Source organism: Balaenoptera physalus, assembly GCF_965194825.1.
Source record: "Balaenoptera physalus genome assembly, chromosome: 6".
In the NCBI taxonomy this organism is placed as follows: Eukaryota; Metazoa; Chordata; class Mammalia; order Artiodactyla; family Balaenopteridae; genus Balaenoptera; species Balaenoptera physalus.
In genome coordinates, this window is record NC_138885.1 from 94,241,822 (window position 1) to 94,265,989 (window position 24,168).

Genomic DNA, 24,168 nt, shown 5'->3' on the forward strand with positions numbered 1-24,168 from the left:
GCCTCAACCCAGCATGAAAGAGACTTGACATCCAAAGAATTGTAATAATTAGCTAGCACGTTTTAGCAGGAGCCAGGGGAATACTCACGGGATTGAATTTTGAGGGTGTTTGATCAAGGGGGCTGGAATGTAAGACTGGATAAGAAAGAATTAATTGACTTAAGAGTGCTTTCTTGAGACATGGGATTTAGCATCCTAGTGAAGTTGTTAGGGGAATGGGTCAAACTCACAAACTCTTAGAAGTCTGGATAAAGCAATGGCCACCACTCATGAAGTGGAAATGCCTGAGGTGCCCTGGCAGATGGTAAAAGAAGGAATAAAGACCCTGAAGAAGTGGGCATGGGCAAATCATTCACCAAGGCCATAGGTAATGTACTGGGGAGAGGGGCATCAGCAGCTCAGTGGTTGCCTCCTCTGGGTGCCAGAGATTATGGTAGGACAGGCAGTCACAGATCTGGGCTTATTAACATCCGTGGGGATGATGGAGCTCTGGGAAGCCATGAGACTGAAAGAAAAATGAGGCAAGAGTGGAGGATCAGGAGGCTGAGGACTGTTGCTCCAATAAAACATCAAAATCCCTTTCTCAATTCCTTGACCTGAGCCAGTTTTCAGATCTGGAATCCATTAACTGAAGAGGTGACCAGGTACCTAGGAGGAAGGACCCTTCAGCACTGTGGCAAGAATATACTATGACAATTACCTCTGTCTTTCTCCCAAGGGACTTATGACAACTTACTCAGATGGGGGAAAGGGGAATAACCAGATATACTGAGGGTTAATGGACATAGGGTCTGATATAACATCAATTCTTGGAACCCCTAAGTGTCACCATGGTATCCTTTGTTAGAATTAGAGCCTATGGAGGCCAAGTAATAAATGGAATCCTGGAGGATTGCACAATTGGAGTTGATATATTTGGAAATGGAGTAAGTTCACACAGGTTTCCTGGTCTGTGGAATAAGAGTTATCATAGCAGGGAAGGCCAAGTGGAAACCTTTGAAATTTCCCAACCGCCTTTCTGTCCCATCCAAGATAATAGACCCCACCCCCCAATATCATATCTTGGGGAAAGGGGATGGTGGAGATTAGTGTCATCTTTAAAGACCTAAAGGACGCAGGGGTGGTAGTTGCTACCATATCTCCATTTAATTTACCAGAATAGTCCCTTCTAGAAAATGGATGGATCCCAATAGTTCTGTAGATTACAACAGTAGTAGCAGCTCCAAGTGCAGCTGCTGTACCAGATGAGGAATCATTCCTAGTGCAGATTAGTAAGGACTCAGGCTTGTGGTATGTAGCTATTGTCTTGGCAAATGCATTTTCTTATTCCAATTAGGAAAGAGGATCAGAAACAACATTCACATGGCATGGGCAACAATATTCATTTACAATTTTGTCTCAGGTCTATCTCTCTCCCATCCTCTGTTATAGAATAGTCTGAAGAGACCTGGACTGCCTGAACATCCCATAGAACATCAAGCTGATCTATTTCATCAATGATATCATGATGATTGGACAGGTTAAGCAAGAGATGACTGGCATGCAGGACCTTGGTAAACCATATGTGCTCTAGTGGGTGGGAAGATTCAGGGCCAGATTTTAGGGTCCAGTGTTCAGGGCTATGCTGGAATATCCCCTCCAAAGTTAAAGACAAATTGCTGCATCTTGTATCTCCTATCACACATACACACACAAATACACACAAACTCAAAAAAGAAAAGAAACAGCATCTGGTAGGCCTCTTTGAGTTCTAGAGCAGGGGTCCCCAACCCCCGGGCCATGGACCAGTACCGGTCCATGGCCTGTTAGGAACCAGGCCGCATGGCAGGAGGTGAGTGGTGGGTGAGCAAGCAAAGCTTCATCTGTATTTACAGCCACTCCCCATCGCTCGCATAACCGCCTGAGCTCCTCCTCCTGTCAGATCAGTGGTGGCATTAGATTCTCATAGGAGGGTTGAGCCCTACTGTGCACTGCGCATGCGAGGGATCTAGGTCGCATGCTCCTTATGAGAATCTAATGCCCGATGACGACCTGAGGTGGAGCTGAGGCTGTCCCATCACCCCCAGATGGGACCATCTAGTTGCAGGAAAACAAGCTCGGGGCTCCCACTGATTCTGCATTATGGTGGGTTGCATAATTATTTCGTTATATATTACAATGTAATCATAATAGAAATAAAGTGCACAATAAATGTAATGAGCTTGAATCATCCCCAAACCGTCCCCACACCCTGGTCTGTGGAAAAATGAAACCGGTCCCTGGTCTTACATGAAACTGGTCCTTGGTGCCAAAAAGGTTGGGGACTGCTGTTCTAGAGGCAACACACCCCACATCTAAGAATATTGCTCCCACCCCTGTACCCGGTGACATGGAAGGCTGCCAGCTTTGCATTCAGTTCAAAGCAGAAAAGGGCACTGCAGAGATCCAGGATGTAGTATAATCAGCCCTGCCACTTGGGTCATATGACTCAGCAGAGCCTATGTGCAGAGGGTATCAGTGGTATTGAAAGCTCTAGCAGGAGGATCATAATGAGGGCCTCTGAGATTCTGGAGTAAGGCCATGTTATTGCAGCATTATTTTTTAAGAAATAGCTCTTGATTTGTGACTGGACGCCAATAGAGGTAGAGAACTTGACCATAGAACTCCAAGTGACTATGCATCCGGAACTGCCCTTTATAAGCCGGGTTCTGTTAGATTCACCAAGCCATCAAGTCATATGACACCAAAACAGTCAGTCATAAGCTGGAAATGGTATATCTGGGATTGAGCCCAAGAAGAACTAGAGGACAAAAGTAAGCTGCATGAGCGGGTGGCCCAGATCACATGTCATCCACCGCGGTTGTATCAGTGCCCTTCCCCAGCTTATTCTTATGACCAAATGCATATTCCAGAATGACCAATTGAGAGAGGGGGAAAAAGCCAGAGTTTTGTTTATGGGTGGCTCTGCTTGGTACTTGGGTGCAAGCTGAATGTTGATAGTGGCTGCATTATAGCCTTATTCTGGAGTGGCCCTGAAAGACAGTGAGGAGGAAAAAATCTTCCCAGTGGGCAGATCTGTGAGTCATGTTCCCAGCCATCCACTTTGTGTGGGAAGAAGTGGCCTAAAATGAAAATACAGATCTTGGGGCGTGGTCAGTGGCATGGACATTTGATCAAGGACTTGGAAGGAAAAGGATTGGAAGATTGGAGAAAAGGAAGCCTGAGGTAGAGTCTTGAGGCTAAATATATGGAAAAGGCCACAGAGTGAAAATATTTTGTTCCATACATTAATGCCCACCAGAAGGTATTCACTGTGGAAGAAGCACTGAACAGCTAAGTGGATAAAATGATTTGGCCGGTTAACATTAACCAGCCTTCATCACTGATCACCCCAGAACTGGTATGACGGACAAATGAATAGAGCAGAAAAGAGAGAGGTGACACATTGGTCCAGTAGTACGGACTTCTACTTACCGAGGCAGATCTAGCTAGTGCTCTCTATGGATGTCCAAATTGTTAGCAATACTGAGCCCCCCATATGGCTCTATTCCTTGGGGAGATCAATTGGCCACTTGGTGAAAAGTTGACCGCATTGAGACCTTTCCATCTTGGAAGGGCCAGTGGTTCATCCTCTCAGGGACAGATACCTATTCTGGGGATGAACTTGTTTTTTCTGCCTGCAGAGTCTCATATCAATATTATTATCAAGGGACTTCTAAAATGCCAAATCCACAAGCAGAGAATTCCCTTCTGAATATCATCTGACCAAGGGACACACTTCACACTGAAGGAGGTGTTGGAATGGACTCATGTTCACTGGTTGTATCACATAGTGTAGCCAGAGACAGTCAGCCTCATGTGGTGCTGCAATGTCCTTTGAAAGGAGCAGTTGAAATGCCAGCTTTGGGGAAATACTCTGAAAGGATAGGGTATCATCCTTTAGAATGCAATGTATTTATTAAGTCGGAGACTCCTGTATGGTGCTGTGACCCCAGTAGGAAGGGAACACGAGTCCAGGGATGAAGAGATGGAAGCAGATGTGGGCACATTTACCATCACTTTCACTGAATGGCCCACTGGGGGATTCTGTGCTTCCTGTTTCTGCTCCTGCAAGGGAGCACATTCTTGGTAGAAGACATAGCAAATGTCCCAGCTGCCAGGAGAATGCCTTGAAGTCCTGTGTCCCAGGACCAGCAGGCAGGAAGAAGAGTCACCATATTGGTAGAGATAATTGACCCTGATCAGAAGAGGGGGTACGGCTGCTTCTACACAGTGGGACGGAAGACTACAGGTGGAACATAGATGATTCACTTCTTGGATCTCGCCCCATTGTAACTGTGAACAAACATGTGTAGCAACCCCAAACTGTGAAGGGTATGATTATTAAGGCTAAGACCCCTCGGGAATGCAGGTTTGGGTCACACCATCAGGGAAGCCACCAAGACCTGTCTGAGGATGTTGGGAAGAAATTTAGAGTGGAGGAGGAAGACTGGTTGTGGGCTTGAGATCAATTACAGTTATGGGAGGTTGTTGTCTGTTCATTAATCTTCCTCTTTTGAGTTTTCCCTCAGGAAGAAAGGCCCACAGGAACTGTGGAAGAGGAGCTACCAGAACCTCTGTGGAGAAGTGGATCCCCGTGACACAAGGGGTGGACTGTGGCATCCATGAGAATGAGCCTCACAGACCCTCTACTGTAGGAAGGGTAATGGCCAAGGGCCCAAGCTCCGTGCTTGGCCATCCACCACCCTGTTTATGCTGAGCTCTTGCTTCCCACTGTGTGTGGCAGGAACTGTAAAGCAAGCCTGTTCCAGGGGGTCCACCTCGGCTCAAGGACCTTGACAGTCTGGCCAAAGCTTTCTTAGACTGCACAGGGGTCTAGAGCGCCTCCACTCAACCTTCCTTCCCTCCTTCCTTTCCTTGGGAGTCAGATTTGCGTCCTGATCTGATGTTTATCCCAGAAATCCCTATCTCCCTCCTGATTTTCAGTCACAGGTAATTCTCTGAACAAAACCCTTGTATGTTTAATCACATTTTGGCCCCAAATGTCAATAGTCCTGAGCTTGAGAAACCCTGGCTTAGAGAGATAATAACAATGGGAGTTGGGCATCAATATTGGCTTAACTATTTTGTGATGCCCTGGAGATAGAGCTCTCGGGGTTTGGTACAGATAGCAGATGCTGCACCAAGGAAAATGATGTTTCTGAGAAGCAGTCTGACTGAGAGTATCCTGTTCCTGAGGGGTTTGGTCAGAACTGGCTTGCTCTGAGAATGCACGGACTTAATAATCCTTGTCTGCTTGTTTGACTTCCCTCCCTCCTCCCATCCTTCCTTCCTTCCTCCCTTCCTTCCTTCCATCCTCCCTTCCCCTCCCTCCCTCCTTCTTTCCTTCCTTCCTTCCTCCTTCCCCCCTCCCTCCCTCCCTCCTTCTTTCCTTCCTTCCTTCCTCCCTCCCTTCCTCCCTCTCCCCTCCCTCCCTCCCTCTCTCGCTCCCTCCCTCTCCCCTTCTTTCCTTCCTTCCTCCCTCCCTCCCTCTCTTCCTTCCTTCCGTCAATCCTTCATTCTTTCTCTCTCTCCCTCTCCCTCCATACCCTCCCACTCTCTCTTTTCTGGCCCCAGTGACTTCTTGTCTCTTACCTCAATATAGTAGTAAGAAAATAACAATGATTACTTGATAGTTCCATCCTGAGAACGCAACTCTCATGCACACAGTTAACAATGACATAGTTTGAAATTTCTCATGGTTCAGTTTCGGATAAAGGGTGAATGTTCTTGGAAAGTTTGCACTTAATCAGAAAAGTTATTTTTGAATTATGGTCTTAGAGTAATTGCTGGGCTTTTAGATTTGGAAATATATTCTTACCAGGTATTGTCCACTCATTGCTCCGAGAGTTGGGTTAATAATTTTATCACTTAATAATTTTTTCCTCCTCTTCAGTTCTTACACACTTGCACACATTTAGTTTCACTTCTACTGTGAGCAATGCACCCCCAAATTAAAGCTGAATTCACTCCAACCTCAAGTTCTAACTGGGTCAGGTTTGTTAATAATCAAGCCCAGTTTAATCAACTTTTTCATAAAATTGATCTGGGTTTCAAGAACGTAATGAAACCAGAACATGGGGGAGTTTAGAATATAGTCTGGTCTCAATTTGCCTGCTCTTTGAAAACCACAGTGTGGTTTCAACCCATCTAAACTTGGATAGTTTAATTGAAAAAAATAGTGACTGGAAAATCCCACCAACCAATGGAATATAATAGCGCCTTTCTAAGGGCAGTAACCCAGAGGGAAATGTTATTTTTCTTGTTAGGTTTGTCAGTAAAGTGATAGATATTCTAAAATAAATGTATCAGAATTTATGAGTGCTGATCGCCTTAGAAAGTGACCTTGGACATCCAATCAGCCATTATTTAATATAAATAATCAAGAAACTGTCTTGATCAGTTTATTTCATCTGTGTTCCCAAATATCTCACCTCACCTTCAGACTCTGTTTTACCTCACTCCTAAAATTCTCAGTCTTTCACTGAATGAGGCTTAGCATTAGTAACTATCCAAGACTTGGATCCAAACAAGTTTTGACTATTGGGCTTATACCTTGGGAAATAGTCACTAGGCTCTCTCCATAGTCAGGCAAGGCCCAGCTTTCTTCCAAGTCCCTTTGTCTGGATCTCAGGACTGAGTTTCTGCTTTGAGACTTCTGACTGTCTTGCTCTGTCTTGCCCTTTCCCGAGGCCAGAAAATTTCTATCTTGGGACCTTGGACTCATTAGTCTGTGGGGAAACCTTCTGAATGAAGAAGTATCCAGTTACTATCTACCTGGATTCCTACTTTTTGTGTTCTACTCACCGTATACAGTCTTTTCCTTGGGCTTCAGTACTGCTACTTGTGCCTTGTGAAGGTTTGGAATAACCCCTCATCTGATCCCCCAGGGGCCTGAAGCTTATCTGCAGTCCAGCACTAGTGATGGGTAATGAGAGAATCAGCCCTCCTCTCCATCTCCACATGACTTGTGTGACAGGATTATAGCTCCTGCTCAAATCCAAGATGTGATAGCTCATCCTTTGTTCTAGTGATGCCACCATTACTGGAAATGTTCTTGGTATTGAAAGGTCTGCAGCACAAGCCTTCCAACATTTTCAAAGGCAGCACTTATTTGTTGCCTGAATATGCATATGGTATTTTTCCCTCAACAATTTCTTCATTAACTGAGGGACCTTGGTGACCAAACCAGGTGTTTCCAATTTTGTATCAAAAGCAAAATATAATTGTAAAGTAACAAGACACTGTTACTTTACAAAAGTGAGAATAATTTCAAAAGAGGCGTCCCAGGGATGTCTTGAACAATGACAGCGTCACTGGAAAAATACAGTCTTCCAAGATGGCATATTTGATGAACTGCCACCATTTGGATTTGCAGTTTTATGCTCATATCCACCTGAAGATGAAGCAATTGAATCTTTCATCACTCGGAGCTTTTCTTTGTTTGTTTTGTTTTGTTTTCCCAGCTATAATGAGCTGTGGGGAGCTAGTCATCCTCACATTTCCTTGGGATTCTCCTTGTGACACAGTGACGATGTCTCCTCTAATGTTACTGTGTAGCCTAAGTGTGGATAACTAAAAGAACTCCCTGTGCTAAAGAAAGCTGAGTCTCTTCTTTTCCTCTTGCCTCTTTCTGCCAGAGAAGAGGCTGGCATGGCTGAGGGCCTTAGACTACACTCCCGTAGCATAAAGGGAAAAGTATCTTTAAGTAGGAATACAATTTTGACATAGAGAAATTGGCCAGAGAATTTCTAAAATTGCTTAGGATTGGTCCTTTAATTTTCTGCCCTTGTTATGCTCAAGACCATGTCTAATTTATGTTACTGAATATGGGAATTTCTAGGAATTCTCTGACACCTGATTCTGACATTTTTACCCCTTGACACCTGAAGTCCACCTTAAACTGCAGGTCATCTGTTTGAATGACCTGCTTGGCGTATCTTGTGCAGTTTCTATAAAGTTAGAAACCAAGGACGTGCATTCAGAGAATGGAAAGTCTTCAGTGGGATGTGAAGCCAGGCTTATCTATCTGCCTGTAAGGATCAATTTCTCCTTGTCACAGCCAGTAAGAGATGGACCTTAAGAGTCCTGAGAAAACAATAATTCAAAAAGACACATGTACCACAATGTTCATTGCAGCACTATTTACAATAGCCAGGACATGGTTACAACCTAAATGCCCGACAGACAAATGGATTAAGAAGATGTGGCACATATATACAATGGAATATTACTCACCCATAAAAAGGAACGAAATTGAGTTATTTGTAGTGAGGTGGATGGACCTAGAGTCTGTCATACAGAGTGAAGTAAGTCAGAAAGAGAAAAACAAATACCATATGCTAACGCACATATATGGAATCTAGAAAAATGGTACTGATGAACCAGTGGTAGGGCAGGAATAAAGATGGAGATGTTGAGAATGGACTTGAGGACACAGGGGGGAAGGGGAGGCTGGGACATAGTGAGAGAGTAGCATTGACATACATACGCTACCAAATGTAAAACGGATGGCTGGTGGGAAGCTGCCGCATAGCATGGGGAGATCAGCTCCGTGCTTTGTGATGACCTAGAGGGGTGGGATAGGGAGGGTGGGAGGGAGGCACAAGAGGGAGGGGATATGGGGATATGTGTGTGCATATAGCTGATTCACTTTGTTGTATGGCAGAAACTAACACAACATTGTGAAGCAATTATACTCCAATAAAGATGTATTAAAAAAAAGTTTCTGTTTTGCCTTCCTCAGCTCCATCCATTTGTCTTTCATTTCTCTTCTTCTTTCTTTTAATCTTCCTCTTTACTCCCATTCTCTTAAAAATTCTGAGGATGCTTCCCCAAGTTTTTCTTTGCTATAAGAGATTTTGAAGTCAATCAGTATGTTCAGATTATACAAATGGCATTCACTTGCATAGACATTTTATGATGCTAGTTAAAAGAAGGCCTGGATATCTAGAGAGCAAGCCAGAGAATTGGGAAGTAATTTATTTTCTCAAATGAAAAGAGTGGTTCCAAATGATGAGAAAAAAAATGTATTTACTCAACTATATTTATCACCATAAACTTGGTTACTGAATTTAACCTATAAACCAAGATAATGAACTCCAGTAGCAAAGACTTAATATTTATAAGTCATAACTTCCTTTAGCTCTTTTTTATATTGTGAGTCAAAAATTCCTAACAACTTCATTTGGTTTTAAGCACACGTCTGTCTCTCTTATCCAGAGAGTGAAATGCAGGGGAGATAGTTGACCAATGCTTCTTGACCTGCTTATATTTGGGGAGGACAGGAAAAAAATGTTTCTGGTATTTTCTACCTGTCAGTATTTCTCAACCAATGTAAAAAAATGACCAGAAATGGTGAGAACTTTATGTGATCAGACTGAATTTAAATAATGTTGAGAAATAACAAAAACACAAGAAATGGATTCCTCAGGGTTTTAAAGGCAACTTCATTGCTGTAACATGATTCTCTTAGATGAGTACAGAAACTGGGCTCTACACATGTGCCAGACAAAACCTAAAGACCCTGGGTTTTAGTCATGGTGTATCACCCTTGCTGCCTTCAACAGGTCCTGATGTGACCAAGTAAGTGCAGTTATTTAGCTTCCTACTCATGGATGAAGCTCTGGGCCAGAGAGTTTCCTCTTGGAGTGTAACCCATGAAATAGAGCCTGCTAAGGAAAGCTGCCAAATGTAACCAGCTGCTTCTAAATTATTTTCTCCTAAAGCATGCTTGAATAATACAGTTCACTGAGCCAAAGTTTCCTGCCATGGCCTCCCTCTATCTCATTTAGTTTTTCTACAACCAAGTAACCTATTAGAAAATTGTGCCCAGGAGAAGGCAGAGCCAAATAATCCATATTTTAGATTCTGGTTGGTAATGGTTCAGTGTGATGTGTGGTCAGAATTGTAGGCGACGAGGAATAACCAGAATCTTTCTCCCTTGCCTCAGCCAGATAATGACACGTTTACCAGTTCATCCCTTTTACTCTCGGAAAGAAGCAAAATTGCCTATGTGTTCTGTCCAGATTACCCTCAGAGAAGAACAAAAAAGTATGGCCAATACGTACTGTAAGATCAATGATATGCTTTTTAAGATGGTGAATGCCACCCGAATCCATTGGCATGACCATATATTTGTGTGTGTGTATGGTAAACATAAACATAACATAAACATAACATAAAATTTACTATTTTGAACATTATAAAGTGTACGATTCAGGTATTTATACATTCACTATGTTGCGCAACTATCACTACTGTCTAGTTCAAGAACATTTTCATCACCCCCAAAAGAAATCCTATACCCATCAAGCAGTCATTCTTCATTTCCTGATTCTCCCCCCTCTCCCTGGCCATCCATAGCCTGCTTTCTGTCTCTATGGACTTGCCTATTCTGGATATTTCATACAAATAGAATTATATAACATATGGCTTTTTGTGTATGATTTCTTTTACTCAGCATAATGTTTTCTAGGTTCATCCATGTTGTAGCATGCATCCGTACTTCATTCCTTTTTATGGCTGAATAATATTCCATTGTATGGATATACCTCATTTTGTTTATCCATTCATCAGTTGATGACCACTTGGGTTGTTTCCATCTTTTGGCTATTGTGATTAGTGTTGCTATAAGACCATGATTTTTTTTTTTTTTTTTACTTAAATAAAATCTGATTTGCTGATTTGTGTTTTTGGGTACCCAAGCCCCACCAGGAAGTTTGGTGGGGCTGGGTTTCAAGTTGCAAACTAGCAGGAAATTAGAGGCAGAAGCCCTGTTAATTTAATAGGGCTTGAGAAGATGGCAAATGATGGTGAAGGCATGAGAAGAGAATTAAACTGGAGTTAAGGACTTTTGGGCTCTCATCTTTGTTCTGCCACTAACAAGTTGTGTACGTAATTTTGGGTAGATCAGTCCGCCTCCCTGGGCCTTTGTTGACCATCTATACAATGGGAGAGCAGAACTCACATTTCCTCTAGGATTCAGTGCCTGCAACATGCTGTGCAAAACCATGGTGTTCCTTATCATCTAACACACCTTTCTCCACCATCATAGTTGCTATCACTCACACTGCAAAGGACTAAAGATGCTCCTTTTCTGTATTCAAGGTGTGACTATAACAGTTTCCTTTGAACTGGATGTGTGGAGGAGGTCATGGCCTGAAATCATAAATGCTGCAGTAGCAGCAGGGCTTGAAATAACACAGCTCAAAATATGAAAACAGTGATTGTCTCTGTCACCAAGAATCTGAAATAAGTGCTTCAGGCTGACATTACCCAGCCACAAATATCATGGGAGAAATGGGTTCCATTGAATGGTTGACAGTTCCAATGTCCACTATTTATAGCTAGCAACTATTTGGGTGTCAGGTGGGTTATTCAGCATTAAAGACAATTTTGAGTCATACTCCAAGGTTTCTTCCTCTTTCACTGAGGCAAGTAAACAGTGACTTGTGCAGTTTCTTCTTTTGTAAAATGGAAATGATACTGGGCCATCTCAACTTGTCCTAAATGGGAATCAGGCAGGCTCTTGAGTACCATTCAGGTGAAGAGAGCTGGGGTGCAGCATCACAGGTTAAGTATTGGACTATTTATCCTTCCCTTTCTGTCTATTTGTCCTTGATGATGAAGGAATAAGGCCTAGATGTGTGATCCTGGGCAAGCCAATTTACTTCTCCGCATCGGTTATCCAATCTATAAAAGTATCACCTATTGATATTTTGAAAACATCTATTCTTGGTTTTTGATAAAGTCACTTACTTAAAATATTCATGGCTGGGTGTGTTGCAACAGGGGTGAAGGATTAAGGATAAAACACAATTAACTTTAATTGTACTTTTTAGATGTGAGGAGCTAAGAAGATTGAGAGATAATCAGTGATGATAACGGCTGAAACCAGAAATATGAGATCATTATCCATAAATGGAGGTAAGATATTCAAAAGCCCTCAATCATACAGAGTAAGGAGCTTGGGTAATTAGAACGTAGATTCCCCCTTCACATTACTTTGTGATGGTTGTAATCACAGTTGACTTTGTCATTTATTCATGCAAAAATATCTGTCTTCGTCTCTGCATAAGTAAAGCTCTGATAGGTGAGGATTAACCTTCAGCTGAAGCAGCCCCTGCATTTCATTTTGTCATCCAGACCACCAAATAAAGCTTTGCCTCCCTGACAACAGTTTCCGCTTTCCCCCCAGCGAGGGGACAATGTAGACTAAAAAGCCAGCAGGAATCTACTCTATTTCCCCGCTAAGGGATTGACAGAAAGTCCACAGCTCAGAACCATCCATTTTTACGTGACTTTATGATGTAGATTACAGTTTCCTAGGGACTGAAAATTCACCTACGACATTTATTTAAGTAAGTTCTTGCCCAGCCCATATTTTCACCCTTTAATGGTAATGAAGCTACAATTTCTTTCCAGTCACTTTGCATATCATTTCCTTTCTCTTTAACTCTCTTTCGCAGTGAGATGATTGTTAGATCCTTCTTTAGCAATCACTTTGGTAGATGATTTTCTTTTTCCTTTGAAGTCGATTTTGAAAGAAGATGTACTGTGATGAGCTAATTAGCATAAAAACACAGAGTATATAACCTTAATTAGGCATGATTATAGGCTCAACGTAACGGGATGTCCTGAAACTGCACGCTATGCAAATATTAGACTTTTCATTCTTCCCGTTACATCTGAAACCATCAAGCAAAGGATGTTTTGCAGTATGTACCACAGTCAATGCCAGGTGCAAATCTTTCAACAAAAGGTTTTTTTTTTTTGGTTGGGGGGTGGTGGTGGTGTACCAGTTGGGGAAAGGATAATAGGAGAAGGTTCAGAAAAAATAAAAACCTTTAAAAGTTCAATTAAGCTCAGGATGAGCTTTACAAATTCAGAGGAGTTTTACAATTAAGTAAAACAACACAGTTACCCTACCCAACCCATATCTCCTCTGGAATTCTGAAGGCACTTCACTCTAGGCATCATTGTGAATTATGCAAATCTTGAGAGATCTTTCAAATCCAGTAACCACTAAGAGTACTACAAAACCAGTCTGGGGTTTAGTCAAACTAGTAGGATATAGGAAGATGGTGAGGAAATGAAATCACAGTGAATCCCCGAACCCTAATTTTAGCCAATTATTTTCATTTCCTTTACCACCAACCTTTCTTTTCTAATTGGAGTGGTAAAAGTAAATAACAAAATTGATTTTCCCCTTCCTACCCTGAAATGAAAACATCCAAGGATGCGATACCCTTAGACATTTAAATATTCAACCACTGAATAATTGAGAACTCACAATAGAGAAATCTTAGATTATGTCTAGTGTTGTGAGTTTTCAGACTTAATCAGGTAGCAGATAATAAGCTATTTGGTTCCAGATTCCGATAGAGACACTGACAGCAGCAGAAATTCAATAAATGTGTGAGTGTTAGAAAAGAAAGTACCTGAAGTTAGTCTAATATACCATCCATTCACTAGCACTGATAATGAAAGAAGGCTTTATATAACAACTGAATTTTGAAATCCATAGTTCTCTCTGTATTTAATAGATGAGTTAACGTTTACTGGGCACGTACTATATTCTAGGTCCAGTTTTCAACAATTTATTGGCATAGTTGAATGCCAATAACCATCATTACAATACCCTATAAGATGGTTATATAACTAGCTATATTTTACAGATGAGATAGCTGGGGATCAGAGAAGTTCGAAAACCTCACCCAGGATACATCTAGTAAGCAGCGGAGTCAGGATTTGAACTCAAGTCTGTCTGACTCCAGCCATGCTCTTAAGCACTGTGCTGGGCTCCTTGGTGTCTGCCAGTCCTCTGATGGAATCCTTACTCATTCCTACTTCTCCCAGAGCTGGAAATGAGATGCAAGAGACAGAAAAAGTGTGGAGAACAAAACAAATGCAGAAATCCTCCAACATCTCTTATGTACAAGGAGGTCCTATTTAGATGCTAGGTGTGGCGTGAGGGTGCAAGATGGAATTATCAATAGAATTTGAAATAGGGGAGACAGAATTGCACACAACTGTAATAAATACAAACCGGTATGACATGACATATTATTACTGCACATGACATAATAGGGGAAAAGAAGTACTGGGCGGATGAGACCAGGATTTAAATCCAGTTTTCACCACATACTAGCCGAGGGATTGGGTCAATCAAAGACTCTACAGGAAACAGGTGGTTCAAATAAGAGACTCAGCGAAAGGACTACAGTTGACCCTTGAACAATGCAGGAGTTTGGGAAAATCTACAAATAATTTAGAGTCAACATTTGGTATCCATGGTTCCTCCATATCTGTGGTTCTGCTTCTGTGGATTCAACCAACCGAGCATGGTGTGGTACTGTAGTATTTATGATTGAAAAATCTGCATATAAATGGACCATGCAGTTCAAACCCCTATTGTTCAGGGGTCAACTGTATTTTAGAGGTCTTAAGGAGGGCAGGGGCAGACGATATTAATGCACTCAGACTCTAGCAACAGTGGAAGCTGATACCACTTAGAGGACTGAAAAAAGCAGGGGAAGAAACAGTGAGAATTGGCATCATAGAAGTCGGGGTACCCGACAGAAGCCGTAGTTGTACAGAGCTACTGTCACTACCAGAGACAGGGTCTGAGGCTGGGAAAGAGCGGGGAAGAAGTACCCCGACCTCCATCCTCATGCCCTCTGATCTTCTGCTGGTGCCTCAAATCAGCCGATCCCTCCCGAAAGCTAACCTGCCTGAGAACCCAATCCTCTATGAGGGTCTATCTCCCATGTGGAGAACGGCTGTGAGGGAAGGGGATGGAGAATAACCTTGAACAAGTCACCTCCTCTCTCTAAATTTCAGTTTGCTTATCTGTGCTATAGTGCCTACCATATTAATAGTGGCCTTATAATTTCTACTTTCAACTTTTGATTTTGAAAATTTTCAGTCTTACAAAGAATTTATAAGAAAAGTATTATGCACACAGTGATATAACCTTCACCTAGATTCTCCAGTTGTTAACATTTTGTCATTGTTGTTCTGTTACTATTATTCTTTCTCTCTGCTGACACAAACATATACACATATTTTTGCTGAACCATTTGAGAGTTATTTGCCAACATCCTGAGACTTTATCCCTAAATATTTAAGCAAATATCACCCCCAAACAAAGACATTTCCCTACATAACCCCAATAAGATGATAACACTCAGCAAATTTAAAATTAATGCAATGCAATTATCAAATATAGTATGTATTCAAATTTGCCCAAGTATCTCAATAATACGCTTTATAGTTGAATTTTTTCCATCAAGGATTACACATTGGATTTTGTTGTCATGCCTCCTTAATCGCCTTTAATCTACAACAGTTTTTCAGGTTTTTTATTTTTTAATCTTTCATGATATTAAGGCCAGTTTTGAAGGCCAACTGTTTTGCAGAATGTTCCCACTATGGATTTTTCTAGTTGTTTTTTCATAATTAGATTCAGTTTAAGCAATTTCGGCAATGATACTACAGAGGTGTGTTCTTCTCAGTGTATTGCATCTGGACTTGATGTCAGAATGCCCATCATAGGTGATCTTCAGTTTGATCACTTGGTTAAGGCAGTATATGCTAGATTTATCCATTATTTTCTCCCCTTTGTAATTATCAAGTCATCTATGGGATGATATATGTGAATATATCTTTTTCACCAGCATTCTTTCACCCAGTGGTTTTTACAACTGTTGCTTGGCAGAAATAGTTTCATAAAAGTATAATTAGGGGAGCTGGTAAGAGTTCTTTACAAGTTTCTACGACGACCCTCATCTCTTTTTATGTTAAACTGTTTTCATTCATTTATCTATTAAAATGCTTATAGTGTGCTCATCATGTGCCTTGGCACTGTGAAATTTTTACCTGTGGCTTCATGGTTGCCTAAGCTAATATCTTTAGCTCAGCTCTTTCTCCTGTGCTCCAGATCCACATTGGCAATTGCTTTTGAGGGTCTCCACGTTACCATCTATGGATACCTTAAAGTCAACATGCCCGAATGGAACTCATCATCTTCACTTCCTGATCTGCTCTTCTTCTATTTTCTATTCCAGTAAATTACACTTCTGTTTTCTCAGTGACTCTGTAATAAAAAGGCTGGCTACTAGTTACTGAGTAGCCAGCCTCCATAATAGGTCTTTTATATACGTTACATGCATTATCTCATGAAATCCTTGCAATAGAATTGCAGCTATTTTCTGAAGGTCATTGGGCCCTTAGCCCCAGATAAACAGCTAGCAAGTCTTCATGCTAGGATTCAAATCCAGTTCTCTTTGGCTTCAAAGCCTTTGCTTTAGTATAGTGATTAACAGCATCATTGGCTTCAAATCCTGGCGCTCCTACCAACGATGGGGGATTGGATAAGTCTCCTTAACTCTCAGTGCTTTGGTTTTCTCCTCTATAAATTGGGAAAGCTGATAATCCTTGCCTTGTAGGATGGTTTGGAGACTTGAATCAGATAAAACTTGACAAACATTTGAACAATTCCTGGCAGCACCAAGCCATAAATCTGGTGTCACCCTAAACTCCTCCATCCACTCACTGCTTGAGGATTAGTCCCCTTAGGGACCTTGTCACCACTGCTGTCATTGCCGTAGTTTAAACCTGGAGTTGGCAAACTATGGCCGGAAGGCCAAATTCAGCCTCCACCTGTTTTTGTAAATAATTTTTTTAAAAATTGAGGTATGACTGACATTAAAAATAAGGTTTTATTGGAACACAGCCATGCCCATTCATTTAGAGATTTTTTGTGATTGCTTTCACCTTACCACAGCAGCGTTGAGTAGTGGCAACAGAGCCTACTCTATATGGCCTGCAAAGCCCAATATATTTACAGTCTGACCCTTTATAGAAAACAGTTTGCCAATTCCTGGTTGCCCATGGTATTGCAATAGTCTCCTTCCTGGTTTTCCTGGTTATATCTTCTTCCTCCTTGAACTCATCCTCACCACCCCTCCTCCTGTGCTGGGGGAATTTCTCTATAATGTGCACGTAATCATGCCTATTTGCTCCTTATGGTGCATTGAAGACTAAGAACCTAGTCTGCCACGTACTGGTGATCCCCATACTAGGCTTTTTCTCTGGCTGTAATGAATGCTTTTTACGCCCTTTCTAGCCTGGCACTCGCTGTTTTTCTGGTCTGAATACCCACCTCTTGCCCCTTGTCCTTAACAATAAGTTCAGCGTTTACTTCTCTGAGAAGCACTTTCTGACTTCCACAGGCTGAACCAACGGCTTCTGCTTCTTTATGGCTTCGGCAATACTTCAACTTCAGCATTTATCCACAATTTCATGATCATGGGTTTAAATATCTGCCTTGTGACTGCTGTGGCTTCCTCTCAAGATTAGGAACGTACATTTTTCACTTTTGTATCTCCAGTGCCCAGACTGGGATCTGGCCCTTAGTTAAGCGTCCATTAAGTTGTTACTGCCTGCTGGCATTTCAAGTGGGGTTTGAAGGCTTACATAAGGAGCTTGAGGAGTATGGGAAAGAGGCAGGTCAGGAGAGAGGTGACACCTTAGCTAACACCTGGAGGATAAAACAAGATAATGGGAGGGAGAAGGCAGTAGGAACAGTGTTGGTTAAGCTGATGAAACCTGAAAGAGGTGTGTTGGAGAGATGATGGGCAGAGGAAGGGGGCATGTGAGGGGATGCTGGAAGATAGTCTAAGAAGAGAGGTGTCAGGCCCGTACTCTACACAGCCTCCTTTGCTGTGTTGGGGAGGCTGGGCAAGGGAAACCATGAAGGGCTGCAGGAAGCAAACACCATACTGTCTGCTTGTGTGTCGGTCTTCTGGAAGTCCTTTGAGGCGTTGACTACGTTTTTGTTTTGTCATCATTCAGTCCTACACGCACACAATTTCTGGCATATCATAGGCTCTCAATAAACGTGACTTTCATCATTGAAATATAAGAAAACTCCCCAGTTTTAAGAGTGGGGTAGTCTCCTGTGCTTAGTATTTTCTTAGAGGATGAACATTTGCTCTGTCTGCGACTTTCATAAATTCAAGAACTTCAGTCATATTTCACCTCAGTCCTTGGATTTTCTGCTTGAAAACTTCCCATTAGGGAAAAAAAGTCTATTCTCTGATGGAAGGTTTGAATTTCTTGGATCATTTTCATTGACTTTTTCTTCTTCAATTCTGTTTTGTCTTTGTTGAGTTAAGGCTTTCAAGAGCACCAGAATTCTTTCCTAATCTGCAAAACCAGAGGCAGATCAATTTATTTCTTGTGATTTTGGTATTTTCTCTTAACAAAAGTCTTAAATGGAGCTAGGAGAAATAAACTCTGATTTGCAAAGCATGCTAAAGATGGTGCCTCACAGGTGGAATGCAAAGCTTTCATTAATGATGCCCAGGCTAATTCTGTCTTTAGCACAAGGGCTCAGAGAGCCAGCAACTTAGCAGTTTTGGGGGGGGGGGGTGTCAATTAAATAAATTGGGTCATAAAATATGCCTAGACAATTGGATAAAACTGGGACTTAGGGGGACTCCTGCACTCCAGGAAATTCTCCAAGTCTCCACTTATCCTCAAAATGAACAAGAAGCTTCAGTTTCAAATTGAGTGCATTTTCCATCCATGGATTGGCTTGTTTTGTTCAGTTTTACTTTGAGTATTTGAGGTTATCTTTTCGACGTAACAGCTAAACCCACGGCTTCCTTTCTCGTAAAACCAAAACAAAAAGGCTAGAAATTCAGGTGCCTTCTGTGTGTGCACATGTGTAGTACATACCTGGGATCAAAGCCAGCTATATAAAGTCCTTGATTCTGTGTGGGTTCAAACACATTTCAAAGCTTCAGGATCCTGAAAGTTTTCGCTCTGCTTCCTGAAGACCTGAACACCGCTCCCATAAAGCCATGGCTTGCTTTGGATTCCAGAGTCATGGGGCTCGGCTGGACCTGGCTTCTAGGACCTGGCCCTGTACTGCCCTGTTTTCTCTTCTCTTCATCCCCGTTTTCTCTAAAGGTGAGTGAGGCTATTGGAGCATGGAGGTGGAGGAGGTGTTTCTCCCACCTGGGTTTCATTTCTTTTAGCAGTCAAGGGCAGTGATTTATAGCAAATCCAGAAGCTAAAGGTGAGACTCCAATCTCCTGGCTTGGGCAGCTCTGTATTCCAAGGCAGGCAGGTGACAGCCGGCAGCAGCAAATCAGCAGAGACACAGCCCTTAGCAGTTTGCTGGGCATGGAGTGGGAGCTTAATGAGTACATGTGAGTTGGTCTGGGAGACATGAGCAATTTCAGACACTTCTATAAGATTAGAAGAGAATACTGCAAAGTTAAGTGATTTAAGAGAGAAAAGATACCCACCATCCTAAATCCATTTGGGCTTGGAATCAGGGTTAGCTCAAGATTTCCCTTTTTAAAGAACACTGGTTTAGGCAAATTATGGGAAGTTTCTTTCCTACCCAATTCAAGGTTTTAAGGTCCTCTGATTCACTTTTATAAACGGATTAGCCTGCTTGTTTAAACTTTCAGCATTCTTTACTCAATGCAGGGTTTTAAGGTCCTCTTAATCAATTCTATAGTTAGCTAATTATTTTAAAAAATGAAAGCAATTTGAAGTAGTAAAACAAAAAAAAAAAAAAAGAAAGAAAGGAAGAAAGAATGAATGAAAGAGAGAACAAAAGAATGAAAGAAAGAAAGAGCCATAGGTCTGTTTGGCATAAGATACTTAATTGTCGCCTGACTTATCTCTGGACTTTAGGTGCAGATTCCCCAGTTTTCAGATGAAATAAAGCCCTTTAGAGGTTGATACCTGGTCTGTTACAATAGTGTAAAATGGTGACCATTTTATCAGAAGGTGAATTGCGACCTTCTCTCCCTCTAGACCTTCTCGGTTGAAAAACCATGTGGTTTATACAAAGTAGGTGCTCAAAAGATATTCGATTATTAATTTTTACTGTATAAGAAATATCCATACACATTTTCTTATTTTACATGTTTTGAACATGTAAAGTTAAATACCAGAGAAATAATCAAATTTACTAAGAAAATTTATCTCAACCTGTAACTGGGATCCTCCCATGGTGGATATTGGAAAATTGTGTAACCAGATTCAGTGGTGATAATTGGGAGCTTTCCTTAGGGGAGGGCAGGAAACTTGGTCTTCTTTAAGCTTAGAGTCAACACAACAAATGGGCAGGATATAATGATTAATGCACCAAAAACCTTTAATACAGGGCCGAATTTGATTAAGTGCTACGGTGGAGTTATAATAGTACAAACGATGCTCAGAGGGCATCTCTGATAGACAGAAATGAGGATTGGGAAAGAAAACTACTGTCTAGCCAACCAGGGCTTCTGGATTAACCATGGCAACGGCTGCTGCCATATTGTTCTCTCTTCTGAGGACACAGGTTGTCTACTACAGGTGCTTGGGGGAAAGGACTAATGTTTTCAGAATAAAGTGATTTATACACAGGAAGAGGTGTCCTGGAAGCTCAGATTGGAGTGGTAAGCTGGGATCAGATTATGGAGACAGTGAATGTTATTTGTGTTTGTAATCAGTGGTATATAAGGCATGAAAGGGTTTGAACAGAATGAGTGACATGGTTCAATCCAAGTTTTGAGTGTCACTTGTGTGATTGATCGACTGGAGAGGGGCCCAGTTAGTTACAGGAAAGTAATTTGTCATGAAGCCACCATTTTTTAGATGATGTGAGCCCTTTTGTTTGGAGAGCTGGCCTCCCTTCTCCTGTAGAAGCCAGAGGGAAAGGAACAAAGGAATACAAGGTGTTCAAGTGAAGGAGAGAGGGCGGTGGAAGAGGTGATGACAGTGGCAGGGGAAGCCCATAGAAGTAACAGCAGGGTTGCCTCAGCCTACAGAGGAAATGACCCGGTGCCCTCGGCTCGGTGGCTTCCTTCATCAAGCAGCATACCTCATTCTCTGGTAACAATGCAGGGAAGGGGGCGGCCGGCACTGAGAGCCAAGGCTCAGCTCCTTGTGGGCGATTGAGGTCCAGGGCCAGGTCAATGTGGGCAGAGGTTATTAAGGTATACTTTGAGGGATAAAGCAAGACTCTATACCTCAGCCTCCAAACTTTCCCCTACTACTCTTATAGGTCCTACAGCTCTATCATAACCTTAGAATACCAGAGTGGGAAGGCACTCTGATGTCATCTGATCTAATCCCCTCTTTTGCATGTGAGGGAAAAATGAAGCCTACGGGGGAGGCATGGCTTTCCCCAAATCAAGTATTTCATGGTAGAGCCAGCTCTTCTCTTTGTCACATCAGTATTCTTCATGCCACAACCAACTGCCTTCAAGGCACTGTTTTCCAACAAGGAAGCACCTTCACGGAAAGTAACTGGAAGACAGCGGCGAGATGGAGGCGGTGCTGGGGTGGGTGGAGAAGGAAAGGGGTAGGGGAGGGTGATGGGTTTGTTGATGGTGGGGAGAGAAAGGCTGACAGGTGAAACTGGAGGGGGCCATCAAAGATCAACTTTGCCCGGCCCGAGGGTTTTGCCAGGACCTGGTCATGGGCGAGCATGAGTTCATTGAGTTCCCTTTGGTTTTCCTGCTTTAGGGGTGCACGTGACCCAGCCCGCAGTGGTGCTGGCCAGTATTCGGGGTGTTGCCAGCTTCGTGTGTGAATATGGGTCATCGGGCAAAGCCGCCGAGGTCCGGGTGACGGTGTTGCGGAAGGCAGGCGGCCAGCTGAACGAAGTCTGCGCCGCGACCTACATGGTGGAGGACGAGCTGACCTTCCTGGAGGATTCCGCTTGCGCCGGCACCTCCAGTGGGAACAAAGTGAACCTCACCATCCAAGGGCTGAGGGCCACGGACACCGGGCTCTACATCTGCAAGGTGGAGCTCATGTACCCGCCGCCCTACTATGTGGGCATGGGCAATGGAACCCAAATTTACGTCATTGGTAAGCATCACTGACGATGCCTTTTGCATTGCTGTCTCTTCTTTGTGTGCAAACAGTTTTGCTCCTTGATTTCAGGTCGTTCATGTTTAGGATTGTGGGAATTCTCTTTAAGAGTTCTCTGGCATACAGCATGGTAGTCCTACTCAGCATGGGAGGCGAGGCAAACGGCATTCTGATTATAAAATAAAATGAGCTGGGGAAGGTGTTTTTCCTCCCGGCAGGTTTGGGCACTCACACTGGAGTGATACCCAGCATGAAATTTGGCCTTGGCCTTTGATCTGAAACTCCTGGCAAAGTAGCTCCAAGAGTCAGACTTACCTGGGGTCCAGCAATTCCATTTAGTGGTGGACACCAAGGTCTGGAAGCTTGAACTTCTTCCTTCTCTCACCAATGGGGGGAGTACCGCCCTAGAATTTAGAAAGCATCTCAGGGAAGCTCTGCTTTGTTCTCTGTTGCAGATCCAGAACCATGCCCGGATTCTGATTTCCTCCTCTGGATCCTGGCAGCAGTTAGTTCAGGGCTGTTTTTCTACAGCTTCCTCATCACAGCTGTTTCTTTGAGCAAAATGGTGAGTGCAGTGCTGACAACGCACCATCCCTGGTCAGAATACCTTTAGTGATAACAACTGGCCGAATGATGCTGTTGAGTCGAGTTTTCTTGAGATGAAGCAATAAATGAAGAAGAGGAAGGACAGTGGTAAAGAACACACTAGAACCCTTGGCATTGGCCTTTGAGGTTTCAGGATGACTAATATTTTATATGAGTGTGTTTGACATTGAATGTTTGTGTGCTTTTGCACAGGGTTTCATTTTGAGTAGCTGAACAACACGGGGCAGTTGTTTTGCTCTTTATCTTCATGACAATTGTACTTAATAACCCTGAAACATAAGATTAGGTTGGGCAGAATGCTGCTGGAGAAGACCACAGGGGTGGTTAATGTCCCTCTGCTTTACCTGGAAGGCATCTCTCTGTGCCACCCTACTTGAGCCTTCCTTGACCAAGCTGTAGGCGTCCACATAACACCTGCCCAGGGCTCCCTGTTACCCAGTCTGCTCGACTGGCAAGCCTTACGCTCTTCTCCAACCCAGTAAATGAGAACCCAGTTTTCATTTACTACAGTTGTTGTAGAAGAAGCAGAGGTATGGAATCCAGACTTCTGTCAAGATTTCTGAGGGTCGCTTGCAACCTCCTTTGCCTGAGGCTGGCTTTGCCATCACAAACCTCTCCCTCCCCTTCCTCTCTCCCTCCCCTTCTCTTCCACTCCCTTACTCCCTCCTTCTCTCCCTCCCGCACCCCTACACTCTATTCCAAGATCCTCTACTCGATCTGTTCTGTTGCTGTAGCTTCTTTCTACCTCATTTGCTACAAAGTGCCACACTAACTACTAGACTAGACCTCAATTTACTGAGGTGATAAAAACTGGGAACTAATGTGGACCAAGAAAAAAGTAATAAAGAGTATGTGAGGAGTAGAGATGAGGCATGCTCCTCCCAAAGAGAATAATTGAAGTTTATTATCTTATCAAGCTCATCCCTTCACAAGCAAGATCCAGTCCATTATCATAGGCATTTTGGGTGTTCTTTCTAAAGCTTTCTTGAAGTTTCTTTCTGCTATCTCCCAGTCAGGGAAAATGATTTCTATCTTAAGTCAATAGCACAGAGTTATTTACCCAAAATGAATTTTAATAGCTAAATCAAGAAAATCTCCTGGGGCTTATAATTCTGTATGTTGTGAACATCTATTTTTCAGTGGGGTAGGGACCCAATATTTGTTGAATCCTATTATAGTTAGAAGTGGCTTCTGTATTCCTCAATACTAATTACTGTTTCTTTTTATGTTTGTTTGGCAGCTGAAGAAAAGAAGCCCTCTTACTACAGGGGTCTATGTGAAAATGCCCCCAACAGAGCCAGAATGTGAAAAGCAATTTCAGCCTTATTTCATTCCCATCAATTGAGAGACCATTATGAAGATAAAAGACTATTTTCCAATTTGTAAGAGCTGAGGCAGTTCTAACTTTTTGCTATCCAGCTATTTTTGTTTGTTTGTGTATTTTGGGGGATTCATCTCTCTTTAATATAAAGCAGGATGCAGAACCCAAATTAAGCGTACTACAATTTAAAACAAAAGAGCAGAAAAACAGAGCCGGGCTGGTTCTGTCACATCTGATCCAATTTTAGGAAAAACATCACTTGGGAGCAATATGGGGATGCAGCATTACAATGTGGAGTCAAGGACATAAGTTAGGGAATGGTACAGTCCCAA

At 42.5% G+C, this 24,168-nt stretch overlaps 1 protein-coding gene across 2 annotated transcripts; it reads left to right on the forward strand.

Moving 5' to 3' along the window:
* The first annotated feature begins 5,514 nt into the window (after window positions 1-5,514).
* Window positions 5,515-23,875, forward strand: CTLA4 (cytotoxic T-lymphocyte associated protein 4). 2 transcript variants are annotated; one of them, XM_082467406.1, is made up of 4 exons: window positions 18,870-18,999; window positions 21,559-21,906; window positions 22,365-22,474; window positions 23,756-23,875. In XM_082467406.1, the coding sequence occupies exons 1-4, from the start codon at window positions 18,891-18,893 to the stop codon at window positions 23,858-23,860; spliced, it is 672 nt and encodes a 223-aa protein (XP_082323532.1). In that variant the 5' UTR covers window positions 18,870-18,890; the 3' UTR covers window positions 23,861-23,875. The 2 variants fall into 2 exon arrangements, with proteins under 2 accessions (XP_082323533.1, XP_082323532.1); XM_082467407.1 differs by lacking the exon at window positions 22,365-22,474 and having other exon boundaries at window positions 5,515-18,999.
* Window positions 23,876-24,168: the final 293 nt, after the last annotated feature.

What these genes read in the sequence shown, in the direction of transcription:
- CTLA4 (XM_082467406.1), top strand. Translation starts at nt 18,891, where the DNA reads ATGGCTTGCTTTGGATTCCAGAGTCATGGGGCTCGGCTGGACCTGGCT. An exon ending in CATCCCCGTTTTCTCTAAAG is followed by an intron (nt 19,000 to 21,558) that starts GTGAGTGAGGCT and finishes TTCCTGCTTTAG; the next exon opens with GGGTGCACGTGACCCAGCCC. An exon ending in CTGTTTCTTTGAGCAAAATG is followed by an intron (nt 22,475 to 23,755) that starts GTGAGTGCAGTG and finishes TTTGTTTGGCAG; the next exon opens with CTGAAGAAAAGAAGCCCTCT.